Source organism: Salvelinus namaycush, chromosome 11, assembly GCF_016432855.1.
Source record: "Salvelinus namaycush isolate Seneca chromosome 11, SaNama_1.0, whole genome shotgun sequence".
In the NCBI taxonomy this organism is placed as follows: Eukaryota; Metazoa; Chordata; class Actinopteri; order Salmoniformes; family Salmonidae; genus Salvelinus; species Salvelinus namaycush.
In genome coordinates, this window is record NC_052317.1 from 28,085,118 (window position 1) to 28,106,579 (window position 21,462).

General features: G+C 40.4%; 1 protein-coding gene across 2 annotated transcripts; it reads left to right on the top strand.

The window, feature by feature from the left end:
• Positions 1 to 595: 595 nt before the first annotated feature.
• LOC120055589 (gamma-1-syntrophin-like) lies at positions 596 to 21,091 on the top strand. 2 transcript variants are annotated; one of them, XM_039003469.1, is made up of 17 exons: positions 596 to 622; positions 2,661 to 2,795; positions 3,053 to 3,109; positions 3,324 to 3,381; positions 3,474 to 3,517; positions 3,734 to 3,775; positions 4,093 to 4,195; positions 4,526 to 4,608; positions 4,989 to 5,119; positions 6,771 to 6,900; positions 14,280 to 14,318; positions 16,608 to 16,724; positions 17,421 to 17,492; positions 18,435 to 18,587; positions 18,932 to 19,024; positions 20,529 to 20,639; positions 20,827 to 21,091. In XM_039003469.1, exons 1-17 carry the CDS (start codon positions 596 to 598, stop codon positions 21,010 to 21,012), a joined length of 1,581 nt encoding a protein of 526 aa, XP_038859397.1. In that variant the 3' UTR covers positions 21,013 to 21,091. The 2 variants fall into 2 exon arrangements, with proteins under 2 accessions (XP_038859397.1, XP_038859398.1); XM_039003470.1 differs by lacking the exon at positions 20,529 to 20,639.
• Positions 21,092 to 21,462: the final 371 nt, after the last annotated feature.

Below are 21,462 nucleotides of genomic sequence, written 5' to 3' on the forward strand. Positions count from 1 at the left end.
TCACTGACTAACTGCTAGGTATTCTGTGTTATTACTACAAGTGAGAAGAACCATGTCACTGACTAACTGCTAGGTATTTTGTGTTATTACTACAAGTGAGAAGAACCATGTCACTGACTAACTGCTAGGTATTCTGTGTTATTACTACAAGTGAGCAGAACCATGTCACTGACTAACTGCTAGGTATTCTGTGTTATTACTACAAGTGAGAAGAACCATGTCACTGACTAACTGCTAGGTATTCTGTGTTATTACTACAAGTGAGAAGAACCATGTCACTGACTAACTGCTAGGTATTTTGTGTTATTACTACAAGTGAGAAGAACCATGTCACTGACTAACTGCTAGGTATTCTGTGTTATTACTACAAGTGAGAAGAACCATGTCACTGACTAACTGCTAGGTATTCTGTGTTATTACTACAAGTGAGAAGAACCATGTCACTGACTAACTCCTAGGTAATCTGTGTTATTACTACAAGTGAGAAGAACCATGTCACTGACTAACTCCTAGGTAATCTGTTCAGGAAGCTAATTCAATTTAATTTCCTCTTCTGTCTTTTTCCAGGGCAGATTCCCTCACTGTACCATAGCACATGGATTTCAGGACTTCAAATGAAGAGGTAGGTACAATTTCAGTTGAATAGATTTCAACCCCTCAGCATTTTGCAAAGATAATTGGAGCAAATTGGTCTGCTACGGCAAATAGCATTTTGTCTTTTTACTTGACAGCATACTCAACTGCTCACACATGTTAACCTTTGCACCACAACAAGTGTCATTGAATTATCATATCTCTACACTGCATGATTGGCTTAGGTAGATGAAACTAGATAAAGCTAGATAAAGATGGAGAGGATTAGGATGAGAAGGTAATGATGAAACACAAGATGGGATCAGAGATAAGGGTAATTACATACATGCTCTACAGCAGGTCAAACAATGCTCAGCCAAGCAGAGAGAGAGAGACAAGAGTAGAGGCTGCTTCTGATCTACCCAGTGATAGATATATCAGCATCGTAGCACGGATTCAGCTCGGCTAACGAGAATGACTCTGCCTCCAACGGCTCCCTCCCTCCATCTCTCTCTCTCTCTCTCTCTCTCTCTCTCTCTCTCTCTCTCTCTCTCTCTCTCTCTCTCTCTCTCGCTCTCTCTCTCATGAGACACACGCACGCGCACACACAAACTCACACGTGTGAGACATACACACACCATAATGGTGATATTGAACTAGCCATGGATATAGTGTGCAAGGCAACTCACTGTAAAAACACTTTCACATTGAGATGTTGCTGTTGATATTAATACACACCCGGCTGATTTTTTTATGGTTTCTTTACACAGAGAAGGATACAGTACAAGTAAATGTAATTCTTTGAGTTGCCATACCTACCATGTCACCTACCAGGTATCCTTTAGTGACACTACTGCGTTTGTCATCAAGGATGCTTAGTGACATTGGTGTGCTTGGCTTTACATGAATAATTAAAATAAAAATGATTAACCTTTATTTAACTAGGCAAGTCAGTTAAGAACAAATTCTTATTTACAATGACGGCCTACACCTACACAATGACGGCCTACACTGGCCAAACACAGATGACGCTGGGCCAATTGTGAACCGCCCTATGGGACTCCCAATCACGGGTGGTTGTGATACAGCCTGGAATCAAACCAGGGTGTCTGTAGTGACGCCTTTTGCACTGAGATGCAGTGCCTTAGACCACTACGCCACTCGGGAGCACCTAAATCATGGAATCATGTCAGGTGAAGGTGTTTTTATTATTTAGACTTAACCGTAGTTTCAAGGACAGGACAGGCATTCCAATTAGTTGGTGGGGAATTGGCTATACAGAATGCAAATGTATGCAGATCAGCTTGTTTTAAATGGATCACGGGATACGATGATGATTTCTCTCATTCCTTTCTGAGAAATGCATATCTGGTGACTGAGCATAATTTATTCAAACCTTTTAATTCCACAAGACCTTAGATGGATAGACAAAATGAAGATTGATTATTTAATTGGAGATTTATTGAATTAGATGATTGTAAATCATTTTTTTCTGTTGCCTGTGATTAATAGGCGTATCGTTGCAGTTATCTGGTTTTGGAAAATTGTCAAATAAGGATTTTTATTTTCAGGGCCAAGACAACAATATATTTTATTCTGATTAATGTTATAGCACAGTGCATAGAAAACACATGTAATTCAAACTAATTAGTGAAAATTATTTACTGAGAACTAACCTAATTAGCTTAACTATATTTCTACTGTCTCCTATTATCAAACATAATTGCAACATAATATTGAAGATGTATGCAATATAAACACTAGTGGAAAAAAGATTTCCCTGAAGTGATCATGAATAATGATAACTCTTTTCGAAACCTATTAGATACAATGTAATTGAAATGGTTTCTTGGTTACTAGCTTTCTGAGAGTGGAATTCACATAATGTATGGGGCATTGTTTTACATGTCACCATTTTGAAATTAACAGGCTAAGAAGAATTATCATTATCATACATGTCACTCTGTCAAAAGTCTCTCCAATGTCTTTACAATTTGATGACATTTTCATTTTATTTAATTTCATGGCCAGTTAATTTGGACAAAGAAGAACGATACATGATTTTCCCACTTTGATTTACTTTGCAGACAAAGACTGGGGTTTATCTGCTGCAAGATGGTAACGAGGAGCCTTTCAATATTCGACTGCACTTGGCTAAAGACATTCTGACCATTCAAGAGCAAGATGTCATCTGCGTGTCAGGAGAACCATTTTATTCCAGTGTAAGTAACCTGCCCTGCCTGTCAAATTAAATACCTTGGGAAAGGATGTTTCAATTACGAGAAAAAAATATAAGGTCGGGCAGACGATACATTTGGAACCATGAGAGTGAAGTGTGAGCATGACTGGAGAGAAAATACCTTTTAAAATGGGCCTTTCCTTTGTCAGCTTTGTTATACTTGTATTATCTACAGTAAACTTTTATACTCGTAAGTATGTCCACAATAAACACCTCTTTATTCCATCTGATTCCTTGTAGGAGAGAACTGTAACGATCAGAAGACAGACGATTGGAGGTTTTGGCTTGAGCATTAAGGTCATTTAGATCTCCATTGATTAGTCCGTTTCTGCCATTCTATCATTGAATTTACTGTTACCTAATGCCATTGATCTTTTAAAACCACAATTGATATATCAACAGTAGACTAATGGAGTATCGTATTGGGGAAGAGTTTTTCTCTTTTTTTCTCTGTTTCTTTCCTTCAAATGTTTGTGCAACAAACTACATAACTATATAATTCACCCCCTAGGGAGGCGCAGAACACAAAATCCCTGTTGTGATATCAAAAATATCAAAAGAGCAAAAAGGTAAGCTTTCTTTTTTTGTTTCCATTTCACTATGAGTTATGAATCGTGGTTTATTTACCCAAACGTAATAATATATAATATATTGTCTGCAGCTGAACTGTCTGGGCTGCTGTTTATTGGAGATGGGATCCTCCAGGTAAGGGATGGTGATGAGTATTTTGACAGTTTCTTCTGTCTTGGGTTATTCAGTATTTGTACTACAGGTATGTCTGATCAAATTCCAACTCCTTTACACTTTGCGGATGGATCACAATATGAAATATTAGTTCACTGAGCCACCTCATATCATGCATATCATCAATTTAATGGATTGGATATTATTGTTACTAACAATAAGACTGTTTGTTTTTAGATAAATGGAATAAATGTTCGAAGCTATCGCCACGAGGAAGCGGTAAGCAGCTGCCAACTTAATATTTTATATTTCCCTGAAGCTGCAAACACTTGCAACACCACATTATCTTGTTTAACTTTTTGGACCTTATCTTTGGGACATGTAAGATGAGTTTTAGGCCTTTTCCAATTTGTGTGTATCAACCTCCCAAATGTGTGAAGCTGCATAAATCTCCCAGGTTTTTAGCCAATATCTAATCTACTTGTTCTAAGAAGGGAATTTGTACTACATCCATCATCCAAATACGTGGTTGAAATGAGTAACAGACTTAGAAGTCCTATGGCAGTATTGTAAATTCACCAAATGTTTCTTTACAGGTACAGGTTTTGCGAAATGCAGGAGAGGAAGTCACTCTGACTGTGTCTTTCTTGAAGAAGACACCTGCTTTTCTGAAACTGCCCCTCTGTGAAGACTGCACATGTACGTGCATCTTAGAAACCTCCAAAGAAATATAAGAGCTGAAATTGTATGTTATTTTCAGTAAGGATATGATGAGAGAAAATAAAACAAGATTGGAGAAAAAAACTCCATCTACACATGGATTATATGATGATTCGTGCGTTGACTATTATTTGTCTCTAGTATAATTATCTCTGAAAAAGAGCTGGAAAGAAAAGTTGATTTGAATATAGTTTTACCTGAAATAGAGCTAGACATAAAAGTTCTGGATATTGTACCAAGGCTAAAGAAGATATGATATGACTTCCAAATGACTGAATAAATAACTTCTGAATGTCATTCTCCTCCCAGGTGTTCCAAGTGACCAGAGCAGTGGAACGTCCTCCCCTCTGTGCGACAGTGGCTTACACCTGAACTACCATCCTAACAATACAGTACAGTTTAGCATTCTTAACCCACCCCACTTTGAGACTGATCTCCTTTCTGTACAACTCTCAGCCATATCTGTCTCTCTGCAACTCTTGTAACAATGCCAGTAGGCTGTTGTTATTCCGCAGTGGCATTCACAGGCAGATGGTGACAGTCAGGGTGCTCTAACTCTTTCTCACTCTTTCTCTGGGCCAGAGGAAAAAACGACTTATTCAGTAGTTGAACTATGGCTTGCACATATACAGCTTCTGCTGCATCTACATCTACCTGTATGAATCATGAACAGGCCTGGGCTATTGACGTATTAGAAAAACCATGGGAGATACTATATGAAGAATTAAACTAAGAGGTGTTCTCTTCTTTCTGTGTGTATAAACCCCTCTAGGACTCACTGTCCTGCTCATCTTGGCCCACGTCCCCTGGGCTCCGCTGGGAGAAGAGATGGGTGGACCTGCGCCTTATTCCTCTCCTCCACTCCCGTCTGTCACAGCACATCCCGGGCTCTGACGTCTGCAGGTAAGCTCAGCGCTGGGCTGCGGCCGGGGGACCGGGGAATGTTTGTTGTCAAAACACAGCCAGGGGCCATTCTCTGTCACTACTGCTGAAGGTTCAGTGGCCCCTGTGCCTCGTCTATTTGAGAGGGGTCTGCTGGCGAGGGACTTTGGGGGCTAGGTGTTAGGATGACTTGTCTCCTGTAAATACCTTGAGACTATTCAGATGGAGAGGTCAGCCACTGGCAGGTACAGTGCCTTCGGAAAGTATTCAGACCCCTTGACTTTTTACACATTTTATTCTAAAATTGAATCAATCTTTTTTTTCCCGCTCATAAATCTACACACAATACCACATAATAACAATGCAAAACTTGGTTTCCTGCACAGCTATTTTCAGGTCTCTCCAGAGTTGTTCGATCTGGTTCAAGTCCGGGCTCTGGCTGGGCCACTCAAGGACATTCAGAGACTTGTCCCGAAGCCACTTCTGTGTTGTCGTGGCTGTGTGCTTAGGGTCGTTTTCCTGTTGGAAGGTGAACCTTCGCCCCAGCCTGAGGTCCTGAGCGCTCCAGAGCAGGTTTTCATCAAGGATCTCTCTGTACTTTGCTCCGTTAATCTTTGCCTCAATCCTGACTAGTCTCCCAGTCCCTGCCACTGAAAAACATCCCCACACCATGCTTCACCATAGGGCTTCCGTCTGGCCACTCTACCATAAAGGCCTGATTGGTGGAGTGCTGAAGAGATGGTTGTCCTTCTGGAAGGTTCTCCCATCTCCACAGAGGAACTCTGGAGCTCTGTCAGAGTGACCATCGGGTTCTGGGTCACCTACTTGACCAAGGCTGTTCTCCTCTGATTGCTCAGTTTGGCCGGGCAGCCAGCTCTAGGAACAGTCTTGGTGGATCCAAACTTCTTCCATTTAAGAATGATGGAATGGTGGAGTACCTTCAATGCTGCAGAAGTGTTTTGGTACCCTTCCCCAGATGTGTGCCTCGACACAATCCAGTCTTGGAGCTCTACGGACAATTCCTTTGACCTCATGGCTTGGTTTCTGCTCTGACATGTACTGTCAACTGTGAGACCTTATATAGACAGGCGTGTGCCTTTCCAAATCATGTACAATTAATTGAATTTACCACAGGTGGACTCAAATCAAGTTGTAGAAACATCTCAAGGATGATCAATGGAAACAGGATGCACCTGAGCTCAATTTCGAGTCTCATAGCAAAGGGTCTGAATACTTATGTAAATAAGCTATTTCTGTTTTTTGTTTTTAATAAATGTGCACAAATGTCTAAAAACTTGTTTTCGCTTTGTCATAATGGGGTATAGTGTGTAGGTTGCTGATAAAATTGTTTTATTTAATCCATTTTAGAATAAGGCTGTAGCGTAACAAAATGTGGAAAAAGTCAAGGGGTCTGAATACTTTCCAAAGGCACTATAAGACAGTGATTCCTCCATTTGCTGCAAAGCTTGCTTGGCTGTTACTTATTTCTCTTGAATAGAAATTGAGAGGGCATGGGTTATGATTAATATATGGACAGACAAGCTGTTTGCCTGACTAAGGATGAAACAATTTTGAGATATGCCTTGTTCATATTGATATCGATGTTAATACCATACTGAATTGGTGCCAACCACTACTAAAAAGTATATTTGTCTGATTCTGATTTCTAAAGGAAACATGCATTTCAAGTCATAGCTGTGGATGGGGTTTGCAGTGGGGTTATCACGTGCCCCACTGCTGAAGACTGCCTAGATTGGCTCCAAGCAATAGCAGCCAATATATCAGCTCTCACCAAGCACAATGTGAGTACAATCAAACTAAATTGATGTGCTTCTTAGGCAAAAACATGAGTAAGATAGATTAGATTTTAGGTCGATATTCCATAGTCTTAAACAGCCACGGGTTCGGTTTTGATGAAAAATGTAATAGAACACTGTATTACTACACTCATATGAATTAAGCATGGCTGTTAAGGTGATTGAGTATCTACACACAGTAGTTAACCTATAACAGTTTATGATCTTGTCAATTTTCATTAAGGTTTCACACAGCTAACTATCATTAAATGTGTCAGATGTATCATATAAGTCATATACTTATGAATGTCTTTTCATGCTATGGGGCATGAAACATCCACATTCTTAGAGACGTAAGTCACAATATCAGTGTTGGTGCTTGGAGGCAGTTACTACACACACTTACATCCCCCATGCTAACCAATATACTTGTATTAGCTATAATTCATAATAATGCATTATGTAATAATAATCATCCCGAGAGGTGGTAAGCAAATTAAAAGTAACTCAGGAGATAGCGACTGTATACTATGCTCCATTTCTCTCTTTGAATGTCTTTGAAAAAGCTTTCTCTGGCTGGATGTGTTAAACAAGTTAGTGCTTTGTGTTACTTCCAGATGGATAGTGTTCAACAAACAGGGGAAGGCAGTTCTGTATCTTACTGCATGGACCATCCTCAATTTGTATCCTCCAGACAGAAAGCAAATATACGTTTTGTTTTTTAGTGTTGCTATCTCTTAGCAGCACAGTTGATTTTTCCAAATGCATAACATGTTGGCCATTAGTGTTTAATGATTAAGTGGACCTGGCAAAGACCAGGTCAGGAAGTAGAGCTAAAAGCTAGCCTGGCTGTCGCTCGCTAACGCTAAGTCCCACTCAGATAAATCTTCATTCTGGACTAGGTGGGTGGTTGGAGCACTGCTGAGAGAGGGGTTAGGAATGTAGCTAGTAAAGAGCATCTCAACACCTAGCATAGTATTAGCAACCTCTGAGAAATGTAAATATAATGCAGCCTGAGGGCAGTGTGAGAGAGACCAGCGTCTCTAGGGGGCGAATGTGGAGTGGAATAAGTGAGGGGTCACATTGAGCATAATAATGATGAGTCACTGTCAATACTGTACTGTGTGGAAGAGAGTGTTTTCTGGCTGCCGCCACCTCGCTCATCTCTTACTGTACCAAGATGCATGAAAGAGGTTGTTACCCAGATATGATTACGGTGCATTCAGAAAGTTTTCAGGCCCCTTGACTTTTTCCACATTTTGTTACTGTTACAGCCTTATTCTAAAAATTATTAATTTATTTAAAAAATGTTCATCAATCTACACACAATACCCCATAATGCCAAAGCCAAAATGGGGTTTAAGAAATTTTATCAACAATTTAAAAAAATAAAGAATGAAATATCACATTTACATAAGTAATCAGACCCTTTACTCAGTACTTTGTTGATGCACCTTTGGCAGCGATTACAGCCTTGAGTCTTCTTGGGTAGGACGCTATAAGCTTGGCACACCTGTATTTGGGGAGTTTCTCCCATTCTTCTGTGCATATCCGCTCAAGCTATGTCAGGTTGGATGGGCAGCGTCACTGCACAGCTATTTCCAGGTCTCACCAGAAATGTTGAATCGTGTTCAAGTCCGGGCTCTGGCTGGGCCGCTCAAAGCTATTTAGAGACTTGTCCCGAAGCCACTCCTGCATTTTCTTGGCTCTGCATTTTCTTGGCTGTGTGCTTGGGGTCGTTGTCCTATTTGAAGGTGAACCTTCGGCCCGGTCTGAGGTCCCGCGTGCTCTAGAGCAGGTTTTCATCAAGGATCTCTCTGTACTTTGATCCGTTCATCTTTCCATTGATCCTGACTAATCTCCCGGTCCCTGCAGATGAAAAACATCCCCACACCATGCTTCACCGTAGGGATGGTGCCATGTTTCCTCCAGATGTGACGCTTGGCATTCAGGCCAAAGAGTTCAATCTTGGTTTTATCAGACCAGAGAATCTTATTTTGAATGTTCTGAGACTTTTTTAGGTGCCTTTTGGGAAACACCAAGCAGGCTGTCATGTGCCTTTTACTGAAGAGTGGTTTCCGTCTGACCATTCTACCATAAAGGCCTGATTGGTGGGGTGCTGCAGAGATGGTTGTCCTTCTGGAAGGTTCGCCCATCTCCACAGAGGAACTCTGGTGCTCTGTCAGAGTGACCATCAGGTTCTTGGTCACATCCCTGACCAAGACCATTCTCCCCCGATTGCTCAGTTTGGCCAGGCGGCCAGCTCTAGGAAGAGTCTTAGTGGTTCCAAACTTCTTCCATTTAAGAATGATGGAGGCCACTGTGTTCTTGGGGACCTTCAATGTTGCAGAAATGTTTTGGTTCCCTTCCCCAGATCTGTGCCTCAACATAATCCTGTCTCGGAGCTCTACGGACAATTCCTTCCACCTCATGGCTTGGTTTCTGCTCTGACATGCACTGCCAACTCTGGGAACTTATATAGACAGGTGTGTGCCTTTCCAAATCATGTCTAATCAATTGAATTTACCACAGGTGGACTCACATCAAGTTGTAGAAACATCTCAATGATGATCAATGGAAAAAGGATGCACCTGAGCTCAATTTTGAGGCTCATAACAAAGGGTCTGAATGATTATGTAAATAAGGTATTGTTTTTTTTTTTCAACAAATTTGCCACATTTTTTATAAACCTCAGACTGAGGGGAAGGTTCACCTAACTAGCTAGCCATTTCACATCGGTTACACCAGCCTAATCTCATGAGTTGATATGAGTTGATTTGCCAGCAGAGCTGCTGGCAAAACACACGGAAGTGCTGTTTGAATGAATGCTTACGAGCCTGCTGGTGCCTATCATCGCTCAGTCAGACTGCTCTATCAAATCATAGACTTAATTATAACATAATAACACACAGAAATACGAGCCTTAGCTCATTAATATGGTCGAATCCGGAAACTATCATCTCGAAAACAAAACATTTATTATTTCAGTGAAATACGGAACCGTTCCGTATTTTATCTAACGGGTGGCATCCATAAGCCTAAATATTCCTGTTACATTGCACAACCTTCAATGTTATGTCATTATTACGTAAAATTCTGGCAAATTAGTTCGCAACGAGCCAGGCGGCCCAAACTGTTGCATATACCCTCACTCTGCGTGCAGTGAACGCAAAAGAAGTGACAAAATTTCACCTGGTTAATATTGCCTGCTAACCTGGATTTCTTTTAGCTAAATATGCAGGTTTAAAAATATATACTTCTGTGTATTGATTTTAAGAAAGGCATTGATGTTTATGGTTAGGGACAGTCGTGCAACGATTGTGCTTTTTTCGCAAATGCGCTTTTGTTAAATCATCCCCCGTTTGGCGAAGTTGGCTGTCTTTGTTAGGAAGAAATAGTCTTCACACAGTTCGCAACGAGCCAGGCAGCCCAAACTGCTGCATATACCCTGACTCTGTTGCAAGAGAAGTGACACAAAGAAATTCATGTTAGCAGGCAATATTAACTAAATATGCAGGTTTAAAAATATATACTTGTGTATTGATTTTAAGAAAGGCATTGATGTTTATGGTTAGGTACCTTTTTCGCGAATGTGCACCACATCGATTATATGCAACGCAGGACACGCTAGATAAACTAGTAATATCATCATCAAGTTTAATGCTAGCTAGCAACTTACCTTGGCTTCTTACTGCATTCCCATAACAGGCAGGCTCCTCGTGGAGTGCAATGAGAGGCAGGTGGTTAGAGCGTTGGACTAGTTAACCGTAAGGTTGCAAGATTGAATCCCCGAGCTGACATGGTAAAAATCTGTCGTTCTCCCCCTGAACTAGGCAGTTAACCCACCGTTCCTAGGCCGTCATTGAAAATAAGAATGTGTTCTTAACTGACTTGCCTAGTTAAATAAAGGTGTAAAAAAAAAAATATATTATTATATATTTTTTTTAAATCGGCCAAATCGGTGTCCAAAAATACTGATTTCCTGATACTACTGATAAGACAGACTATGGTTTGCAACTGCACATGGGGACAAAGATTGTACTTTTTGGAGAAATGTCCTCTGGTCTGATGAAACAAAAATAGAACTGTTAGGCCATAATGACCATCGTTATGTTTGGAGGAAAAAGGGGGAGGCTTGCAAGCCGAAGAACACCATCCCAACCGTGAAGCACAGGGGTGGCAGCATCATGTTGTGGGGGTGCTTTGCTGCAGGTGGGACTGGTGCACTTCACAAAATAGATGGCATCATGAGGTAGGAAAATTATGTGGATATATTGAAGCAACATCTCAAGACATCAGTCAGGAAGTCAAAGCTTGGTCGCAAATGGGTCTTCCAAATGGACAATGACCCCAAGCATACTTCCAAAGTTGTGGCAAAATGGCTTAAGGACAACAAAGTCAAGGTATTGGAGTGGCCATCACAAAGCCCTGACCTCAATCCTAGAGAGAATTTGTGGGCAGAACTGAAAAAGCGTGTGCGAGCAAGGAGTCCTACAAACCTGACTCAGTTACTCCAGATCTATCAGCAGGAATGGGCCAAAATTCCCCCAACTTATGGAGGGAAACTTGCGGGAGGCTACCCGAAACGTTTGAACCAAGTTAAACAATTTAAAGGCAATGCTACCAAATACTAATTGAGTGTATGTAAACTTCTGACCCACTGGGAATGTGATGAAAGAAATCAAATCTGAAATAAATCATTCTCTCTACTATTATTCTGACATTTTACATTCTTAAAATAAAGTGGTGATCCTAACTGACCTAAGACAGGGATTTTTACTAGGATTAAATGTCAGGAACGGAGAAAAACTGAGTTGAAATGTATTTGGCTAAGGTGTATATAAACTTCCAACTTCAACTGTATATGTTTTTGCTGTATGTTCTTTGTTATAGAGCCAACCAAATTGGAGAAGTGGTTTATCCACACATCTTCTTTTTGGATAGATAACTCTTTGTGTTGTTGTTTGTTTAGAGTTTTCCAATTTTCCCAGAAGTGGTTAGATTCTATGGATTTTTCAATTACTTTGAGTTGATTTCTGACGTGCTGTTCCTTCTTTTTCCATTGTGTATTTCTGTATTGTTTTAGGGATTCACCATAGTGAAGGCGTAGGCTCAGGTTTTCTGGGTCTCTATGTTTTTGGTTGGATAGATTTCTCAATTTCTTTCTTAGGTTTTTGCAATCTTCATCAAACCATTTGTCATTGTTGTTAATTTTCTTAGGTTGTCTGCTTGAAAATTTTACATTTGATAGGGAAGTTGAGATGTCAAATATCCTGTTTAGGTTTTCTACTGCCAGGTTTACACCTTCACTATTACAGTGCAACCTTTTGTCCAGGAAATTGTCTAGAAGGGTTTGAATTTGTTGTTGCCTAATGTTTTTTTGGTAGATTTCCATACTATTTTCCTTCCATCTTGTCAGGCGTGTGCGTACTTGTGCTGAAGTCAGGTGCAGGAGAGCAGAGAATTGTGAACAGGTGCACACTTTATTTTGGCAGGAGAGAGATACAGACGGACGCTGCGTCAAAAACCTCCAGCCAACAAGGGAAAGTGTAAAGCGCGCAAAACAGTCACAACACATCAAATGTATACAAACAGACTTTGTGAAATAACACGGGAAAAACGCACGCAAGACTAGTGCGTACAAAAACACGTAACACACAAACAATCTCACACAAAGACATGAGGGGGAACAGAGGAATAAATACATGTAGTGTGATTGGGGAATGAAAACCAGGTGTGCAGGGAACAAGACAAAACAAATGGATACATGAAAAATGGAGCGGCAATGGCTAGAAAGACGTCGACCGCCGAACGTCGCCCGAACAAGGAGAGTAGCCGACTTCGGCGGAAGTCGTGACACATCTATAGCATTTCTTAACATTATTAATTTCCTTTGGCTTTGATGCCTCATGATTGAGCATAGCTCTGTTCAAGTAGAGTGTGATTTTTATGTGATCTGATAGGGGTGTCAGTGGACTGACTGAACGCTCTAATAGACTCTGGGTTTAGGTCAGTGATAAAGTAGTCTACAGTACTACTGCCAAGAGATGAGCTATAGGTGTACCTACCATAGGAGTCCCCTCAAAGCTTACCATTGACTATGTACATACCCAGCGTCCGACAGAGCTGCAGGAGTTGTGACCTGTTTTTGTTGGTTATGTTGTCGTAGTTGTGTCTAGAGGGGCATATGGGGAGGGAATGCTGTCACCTCCAGGTAGGTGTTTGTCCACCTGTGTGCTGAGGATGTCGGGTTCTTGTCCAGTTCTGGCATTTAGGTCACCACAGACTAGTACATGTCCCTGAGCCTGGAAATTGTTGATCTCCCCCTCTACGATGGAGAAGCTGTCATCGTTAAAGTATGGGGATTCTATTGGGGGGATATAGGTAGCACAATGAGGACATTTTTCTCTGTTGAGATAATTTCATTAGTAATTTCTAGCCAGATGTAAAATGTTCCTGTTTTGACTAATTTAATAGAGTAGGTTAGGTCTGCTCTATACCAAATGAGCATACACCCTGAGTCTCTTCCCTGTTTCACACCTGTCAGTTTGGTGGATGGAACTACCTGCTCTATGTAACCTAGAGGGCAACCAGTGGGTCCGTCTCCTTTATACCATGTTTCTTGTAGGATGACAATGGCTGTATTTCCAATTTATTTGATTAAGTCTGGGTTCATGCTCTTTAGGCCAAAGGCAGATGACCTCAGACCTTGTATATTCCAGGATGAGAAAGTAAAAGCTTTGTGTTCCAATGTGTCTAGTGTTGTTTTGTGTGATTTAGGACCATCACAGTAGGTGTGAGTTGAGCATGTTGAGCATGCTCTCTCTCTCTCTCTCTCTCTCTCTCTCTCTCTCTCTCTCTCTCTCTCTCTCTCTCTCTCTCTCTCTCTCTCTCTCAGTGGCGGCACAGCTTTTATTACTCACGGACACACAGAGAGAGAGAGAGAGAGAGAGAGAGAGAGAGGGAGAGAGAGAGAGAAAGAGAGGACAATTGCTTTTTTGGGGAACAGCCTCAAGTCTTTGTGGAAATGACTATCTATCCATTTCGCAATTTGCATATGTTGAATAAATGAAGTCATTTTACTTCAACAGGGTTCTTTTATTTCTTTGGGGATAACAGTTAGCTGTTGGTTTTTATTGGTATGAGTATGCCAGCCTGAGTGTGTTTCACAAAAAGGAGCATATAATACTGGTATGATGATACTTAATGAAATATTATTTTTATACATTCAACAAATGGTGTTTCAGTGAAACAAACCAGTGATTATTAGTTTATTATAGTGTAGTAATTAATATGCAAGAGAACAAGTAGTCTCTGGACTATAAAATCGCAAAATGTACTATTTGTGTATTATATTGCAGTGAGTTTTATGTTTGATTTTACAGGTGAAGAAGATTAACAGAAACTTCCCAGTTAATCAACAGGTAAGCTACTATTACTACTACTACTACTACTGCTACTTTAATACTACTACTTTAATATTACTACTTTAATACAACTACTACTACTTTAATACTACTACTAATACTACAACTACTTTACTACTACTATTACTACCGCTACTACGGCAACTACTGCTACCAGTGGAGGCTGCTGAGGGGAGGACGGTTCATAATACAGTAGCCGTAATACTACTACTACTGCTACTACTACTACTATTACTACTACTACTACTACCACTACTACTACTACTAATAATCATTTAATACTACTACTACTACTACTACTAATTTAATACTACTACTACTACTACTTTAATACTACTACTACTACTTTACTACTACTAATACTGGTACTACTACTACCACTAATACTACTACTACGACTCATGTAATACTACTACTACCACTACTACTACTACTACTAATAATAATAATAATACTAATACTACTACTACTTTAATACCACTACTACTTTACTACTACTACTACTATTATTACTACTACCGCTAATACTGCTACTACTGCTACCAGGGGAGGCTGCTGAGGGGAGGACAGCTCATAATAATGGCCAGAATGGAGTGAATGGAATGGTATCAATTGAATGGTATTCACTGACTTCTACTACCGCTACAACTTCTACTGCTACTACTACTACTACTACTAATACTGCAACTACTACTACTCATTTACTACTACTACTCCTACTACTTTGACTTCTACTACTACCACTACTACTACTACTACTACTACTACTGCTGCTGCTGCTACTACTACTTTACTACTACTACTACTACTACTACTACTACTACTACTACTACTACTACTTTAATACCACTACTACTACTACTGTTACTACTACTACTACTGCTACTACTACTTTACTACTACTTTACTACTACTACTCCTACTACTACTACTACTGCTACTACTACTTTTATACCACTACTTTAATACCACTAAAACTACTAGTAGTAGTACTAATTTAATACTACTACTACTACTACTAGTACTATTATTACTACTACTACTACTACTTTACTACTACTACTCCTACTACTACTACTGCTACTACTTTTATACCACTACTTTACTACCACTAATACTACTACTAGTAGTACTAATTTAATACTACTACTACTACTACTACTATTATTACTACTACCGCTACTACTGCTACCAGAGGAGGCTGCTGAGGGGAGGATGGCTCATAATAATGGCCGGAATGGAGTGAATGGAATGGTATCAATTGAATGGTATTCACTGACTTCTACTACCGCTACCACTACTACTACTACTATTACTACTACTACTACTACTACTACTACTACTACTACTGCTACTACTACTTCTGCTGCTACTACTACTGCTTCTACTGCAACTACTTCTACTGCTACTGCAATGACTACTACTACTGCTATTACCATAACACCACCTACTACTACCGGTACTACTACTATCACTACTACCACTACTAATACTACTACTACTACTACTTCTACTACAACTGCTGCTGTTACTTCTGCTACTACTATTACTATTTTACTACACTACACTACTTCTGCTACTACTAGTGCTACTTTTCTACTGCTACTATTACTACTACTTCTAGTACTACTATTTATACCATACAAGTTAATTATTAACATTGTTAATAAATATTTATGACATAGTATTTTGTTCAATAGAAAATTCTCACAATATTATGTTGCATTCTTCTGTAGCACAGTTTACGGTTACAAAACAGACTTTGCCCAAAAGATGCTTCATCCTTCCGTCTCTACTCCACTCGACACGGCTTACTGTACTAGAATATGCTCTCTGAATGTCAATCCAACCAGGTTGAATAGTCCACAGAAAGGCCATGGTTGACTGACAGTGCCAGTGGCAACTATTGCAGGGGGAGGCAGAATTTTTACACAATAAAGTCAAACCAGAATGAAATCATCAGGGAGAAAAGGCAACACAAGTTTTCTTGCTCCCCACTTCACCACCAATCCCTCCTTCAGCCTAGACATGGATAGTTAGTTAGCTGTTTTCATAATGAATCCATCTCTTGCCAAACATTTTCACTGTGTCTCGCTGCAATCCTCCAGACTAAGAAAAGTGCAGAAAGACTTGATGCCTGCTGCATTCCCCTTTCTGCCTCTCTCCCTTTCCATTTTATCCACTCCTTCTTCTCTCTCTTTCTCTCTTTTTTTCTCTCTTTCTCTACCTCTCTTCCCTTTCCTTTTTCTCTCTCCTCTTTATCCCCCCTCTCTCTCTCCCTGACAGATTATCTACATGGGCTGGGTAGATGAGAAGGAGCAGGACTCCGGTCAGGACCGAATGTATTCACCAAAGTTCCTCGCCTTAAAGGGTTCCTCACTCTTCAAGTTCTCAGCACCTCCTGTACGCTTTATACACCCTCTTTCCTTATGTAGCAATGGTAACACTATTTTATAGCCTGGTTTAAGCTGGTATTTACCTGGCATTTAACTAAGAAACTACGTGGCAACAATGGATACATTCTGCCACTTACCTGGTAACTACCTGCTAAATACCAGGCTGTAAAATAAACAGTTACCATATCAACTGATACAACTAGTTTCTGAAAATATGTGTCCAAAAATGGTCAATGTTTCCAGGCTATAATGGAGTCCAACACAGGTTCGCCACATTTTTTATGGTCTATTAAACTATAAATGGACAACGATTATAATTCCACACCTGATTGATGTCCGTCTGTGTCCCATTGCTTGCCATTTGATTTATTATTATTAATATAATTATGTTATGCCAACCATATCAGTAATTGTGGATATAGGCACAACTCAGAATAGGAGTTATTAGGACAATTGTGTTGCTGGTATTAAACTGAACTATAGAACAAGGGACTATTTTTAGTTTGAATGACTTCCTCAACTGCATGTGTCTGTGGCTAAAATCCTAATTAAATGGTTATGTTGGAGACTTTGGTTATGTTGGGAACTCATGATGCATAGTGGAGAATGTTCCGTTTCTTTGTGTTCTAGAGTGGAAGCAGGGTTAATAAAATATCATGTGCAAGGTGTATTTATAAAGAGTATTTCATGTGTAATTTTGCAGGTGACTACATGGGACTGGACCAGGGCAGAGAAGAGCTACACCGTGTACGAGATCATGTGTAAAGTTTTGAAGGTAAGGCAACAACTTTTACGACGGAGATATGAGTAAAATGTTTAGGAAGTGCTGAGTAACAAATCTCCGGGTCTGTGTTTGAAAGACGACACATTAAAAAGAGAATAGATCTGTGCTATGTGTCCTTCGTCACATGCATAGAAAGAGTTGTGACATAGAAGATATTCTACGGTTTCTACGCAGTGCACATTGCATCTTTGCAAGGCTGGAGTTGAGCTATTTTCTTGCAAAACTCACAATACTACTATTGGAAGCGGTTATACTTTCTGAAACTCTGGCTGGTATTTAATCAAACAAAGCTCATTGAACTTTTCTGCAATACACTTTCACAAGTGTGTTTGCTATGCACAGCAGTGTGTCTCAGGTGGGTGGAAGGAGTTGACATTTGATTTAGAAATCCTCACAGCAGCGACTGCAGCTCCACCTCTTAATTTCTCACTCAGCCAGGTTCATTGTCACATACTGACTGATCTGGTCAATCGACCTACATCATGCACAGAACTGGTGATTCCTATAGTAAGTGTCAACTATTCCCTTCCTACCATAACACACATCCAAAACAGCATTTCTGAACATGTGAAACAGCTTTTCTGAAAAAGCACAATGCATGTTGATAAAATTCCAGCCAATGTCTGTCACATCCCCTCTGTGTATATCCAAGTTTCTTATCTGTTTACAGTACAGTATGAGTCTCTCATTGTCCCTTGTGCGCATTATCAGCATGACAGCAAGACCTGGGTTCAAATAATATGTGAGACATTTCAAAAACGTAAACTGTGCTTGCCAGGGCCAATGAAACCAATTTGAATAGTACAAAAATACAAACCCTGCCCATCTGGCATACCAGGCAGGTTCAATAAATCCATTCAAAGCATTTGAAAGAAAACAAATACAATTTGAATCCAGGTGCGATGGCAGGTATGACTAACGTGGTTCTCTCAGGACAGTGACCTCTTGGACAAGCGGAAGCACTGCTTCAGCATCCAGACGGAGTGTGGGGAGGACATGTTCTACAGCGTAGAGCTGGAGTGTGAGCTGCTCATCTGGGAAAAAGCCTTTCAGATGGCTACTTTCCTGGAGGTGGAGAGAATACAGGTACACAATATATAAGAGGCAGCACTTTTTCCTAAACCAATTTCGTGGCGGGGTACAATGGCCTCAGTCCAACATCCAGGCTCTCTGTCATCAAAATTGTCACTTGAAACAAATCAAACTATTTTAGGTGGGTTGGGAGTGGGGCAGAGCCAGGCGGGAGGGCACATCCTGCCTATAAAATGGTAGGCGAAACACTGAAAAGTGGTTAAGAGAAGCCGTGACATACAGGCCAAGCCTCTCCCAACGGATTTATGTTCAGTTGACATGTTTAACCTGTGGAAGGTTATGCTGTGTATTAAATATGCATCTTGTAACTAACATCATGCACTGTTGCCTCTCCGCAGTGTAAAACATATGCTTGCATCATGGAGAGCCACCTGATGGGGCTGACCATAGACTTCAGCATGGGCTTTGTCTGCTTCGATGCTGCTTCAAAAGTAAGTTACATTACCGGTACATCAACGTTCATTTGTCCAGAAGTCATACATGTAGATGAAGGATACATAGACATGAACACTGAGTTTCTCTAGCGTTACTTTAAAAGTAGAAGTAACCATGACGCCATTACCTCCCGAGTGGCACAGCGGTCTAAGGCACTGCATCTCAGTGCCAGAGGCGTCACTACAGACCCTGGTTCGATCCCGGGCTGTATCACAACCGGCTGTGATCGGGAGTCCCATAGGGCGGTGCACAATTGGCCCAGCATCGTCCGGGTTAGGAGGGGGTTTGGCCGGGGTAGGCCGTCATTGTAAATAAGAATTTGTTCTTAACTCACTTGCCTAGTAAAATAAAGTAAAATAAAAAAACATATAAACAATTATTTCACCTTTATTTAACCAGGTAGGCCAGTTGAGAACAAGTTCTCATTTACAACTGCGACCTGGCCAAGATAAAGCAAAGCAGTGCGACAAAAACAACAACACAGAGTTACACATAAACAAACGTACAGTCAATGACACAATAGAAAAAAATCTATGTACAGTGTGTGCAGATGTAGAAATGTTTTACCATTCAAATCTACTCCGTGGTGTTCCTAACTTATTCTGCACCGTGTGCATTTTGATAGACTGAGCACATTTGCTTTGATGGCTGGTCCCCTCCAGCCCAAATCCCTTACATTCTGCCTGCAGTTGACTTAGGCCTTTTGCCAAGTCTGAGTGCCACAATAACTATTCTCCCCAGAAAGTCTCACAGCAGCCTAGCCAACTGCTGACAGGCAGGGTATTGTTTACCAAAACAAGCATGAAAGTACAATTCATATTTAAACTGCAATTGTAAAACAATACACATGGTGGGGAATGTTTAATAATTCAATCAGATAGAAAACCGGCCTTGTCTTATGCACTCAGTGTTCAGATCTGTGTGAAGCCCCTAGGGGGAAAAGTGTTGCTTACGATTGTAGGTTGTGTACATGGATGTCTTGTTTTGTATGGAATGTGTACTATGTACATTAGTTTTATATTGCCAAAGCTTTTACATGTGCAAATTCAAGGGCAAATAAAGTTCCATTCTATTCATGACCAAGTCAGACAGACTGTGACACAGAGGCAGAGCTCATTGTCTATTGATACAGATTAAAACCTACCTATCCCATGTGGAAAATGCAGACATCTGATTTAGAACAAGGTGATGTGCGTTGTCTAGACAGGCCCAACAAAATTGTTGACAATTAGGAGGAAGTGTATCATTACTCATAGATTCAAATCATCATTAACAACAGGACATTGACGCTCATCATCCAAGGTTAGGAACTTGCACCGTCTGGTACATTTGCAAATAATTATGAACAAAAACATGATGGGATTAATTTTGTTGTGGAAAATCAGAATGAGATTAGACCACAGATAATAATAATTAGAATGAAAGATAAGATAACAACGAGAAAAAGAAGGTAATGTTCTTTATAAACCACCTTCAACTGTGTTTACTTCCTCTATACAGGGGGTGCTGTGGAGATACAAATTCTCCCAACTGAAAGGATCGTCTGATGATGGGAAGAGCAAGATCAAATTTCTGTTCCAAAATCAGGACAATAAAGCAATTGAAGCCAAGGTAACAAACCTATGCTGTATCTCTGATATAAATGAAATTAGCCAATAGTTATATATTTTATCATGCTTTCTTTGGCCATTATCAGCCGATACCAATTGAACCGATAAATCATGCTTAAGAAATGTTTAATTAATTAATTAATTATCCCAAAACATGAATAAGTTAGTGTCTATCTTTTGTTTCACAGGAGCTGGAATTTTCTAACCTCTTTGCCGTGCTGCACTGTATCCATGCATTCTTTGCTGCCAAAGTTGCTTGCCTGGATCCGATGTTTTTGGAGAGTCAAGGTGCTGCGACTACCGCTGGGGGGGTTTCCACGCTCACCAGTGTCTCCTGTAATACACAGACATCCAGAATCAAATACTCCATCTGACAGAGCCTGCTCAGCCCCTCTCCTTATCCCTCTCTCCCGAGTCCCCCCTCTCCCCTAAGACACTGCACTTTTACTACATCATGGCCTTGAGAGGCAGAGGAGAGACCACAAACGAGTGTGTTATACTGTATCCAAAGCCGTCTAATGAACAAGGACATGTGAATCCAACATTTGAAGTATTATTGACAGAACTCTTTTTTTTCCTTCCGAAAGGCACATTTGATATTTCATCAGAGAAAAGGAAGCTAGCTGTGTGAACTTTTTGACCAGTACATTGCGCTGTACTTCGAAGAACATTGTAAGACGAAGGAGTGAGTGCAGAACCAATGGACATAGAATGGATGGATGGATGATTATAAACATTCTGAATTCAGTTATTTGTCTTTGGTCAGATCCCCAGGCACCTTTCAAAATGATTCACACGTGTTGTTGACACTGTTGTTAAACATA

Bases quoted from the DNA above. Each gene is read 5' to 3' on its own strand.
- LOC120055589 (XM_039003469.1), top strand. From the start codon at position 596: ATGGATTTCAGGACTTCAAATGAAGAG. The intron at 6,901-14,279 runs GTGAGTACAATC...TTGATTTTACAG, and splicing joins CAGCTCTCACCAAGCACAAT to GTGAAGAAGATTAACAGAAA. The intron at 18,588-18,931 runs GTACACAATATA...GCCTCTCCGCAG, and splicing joins TGGAGGTGGAGAGAATACAG to TGTAAAACATATGCTTGCAT.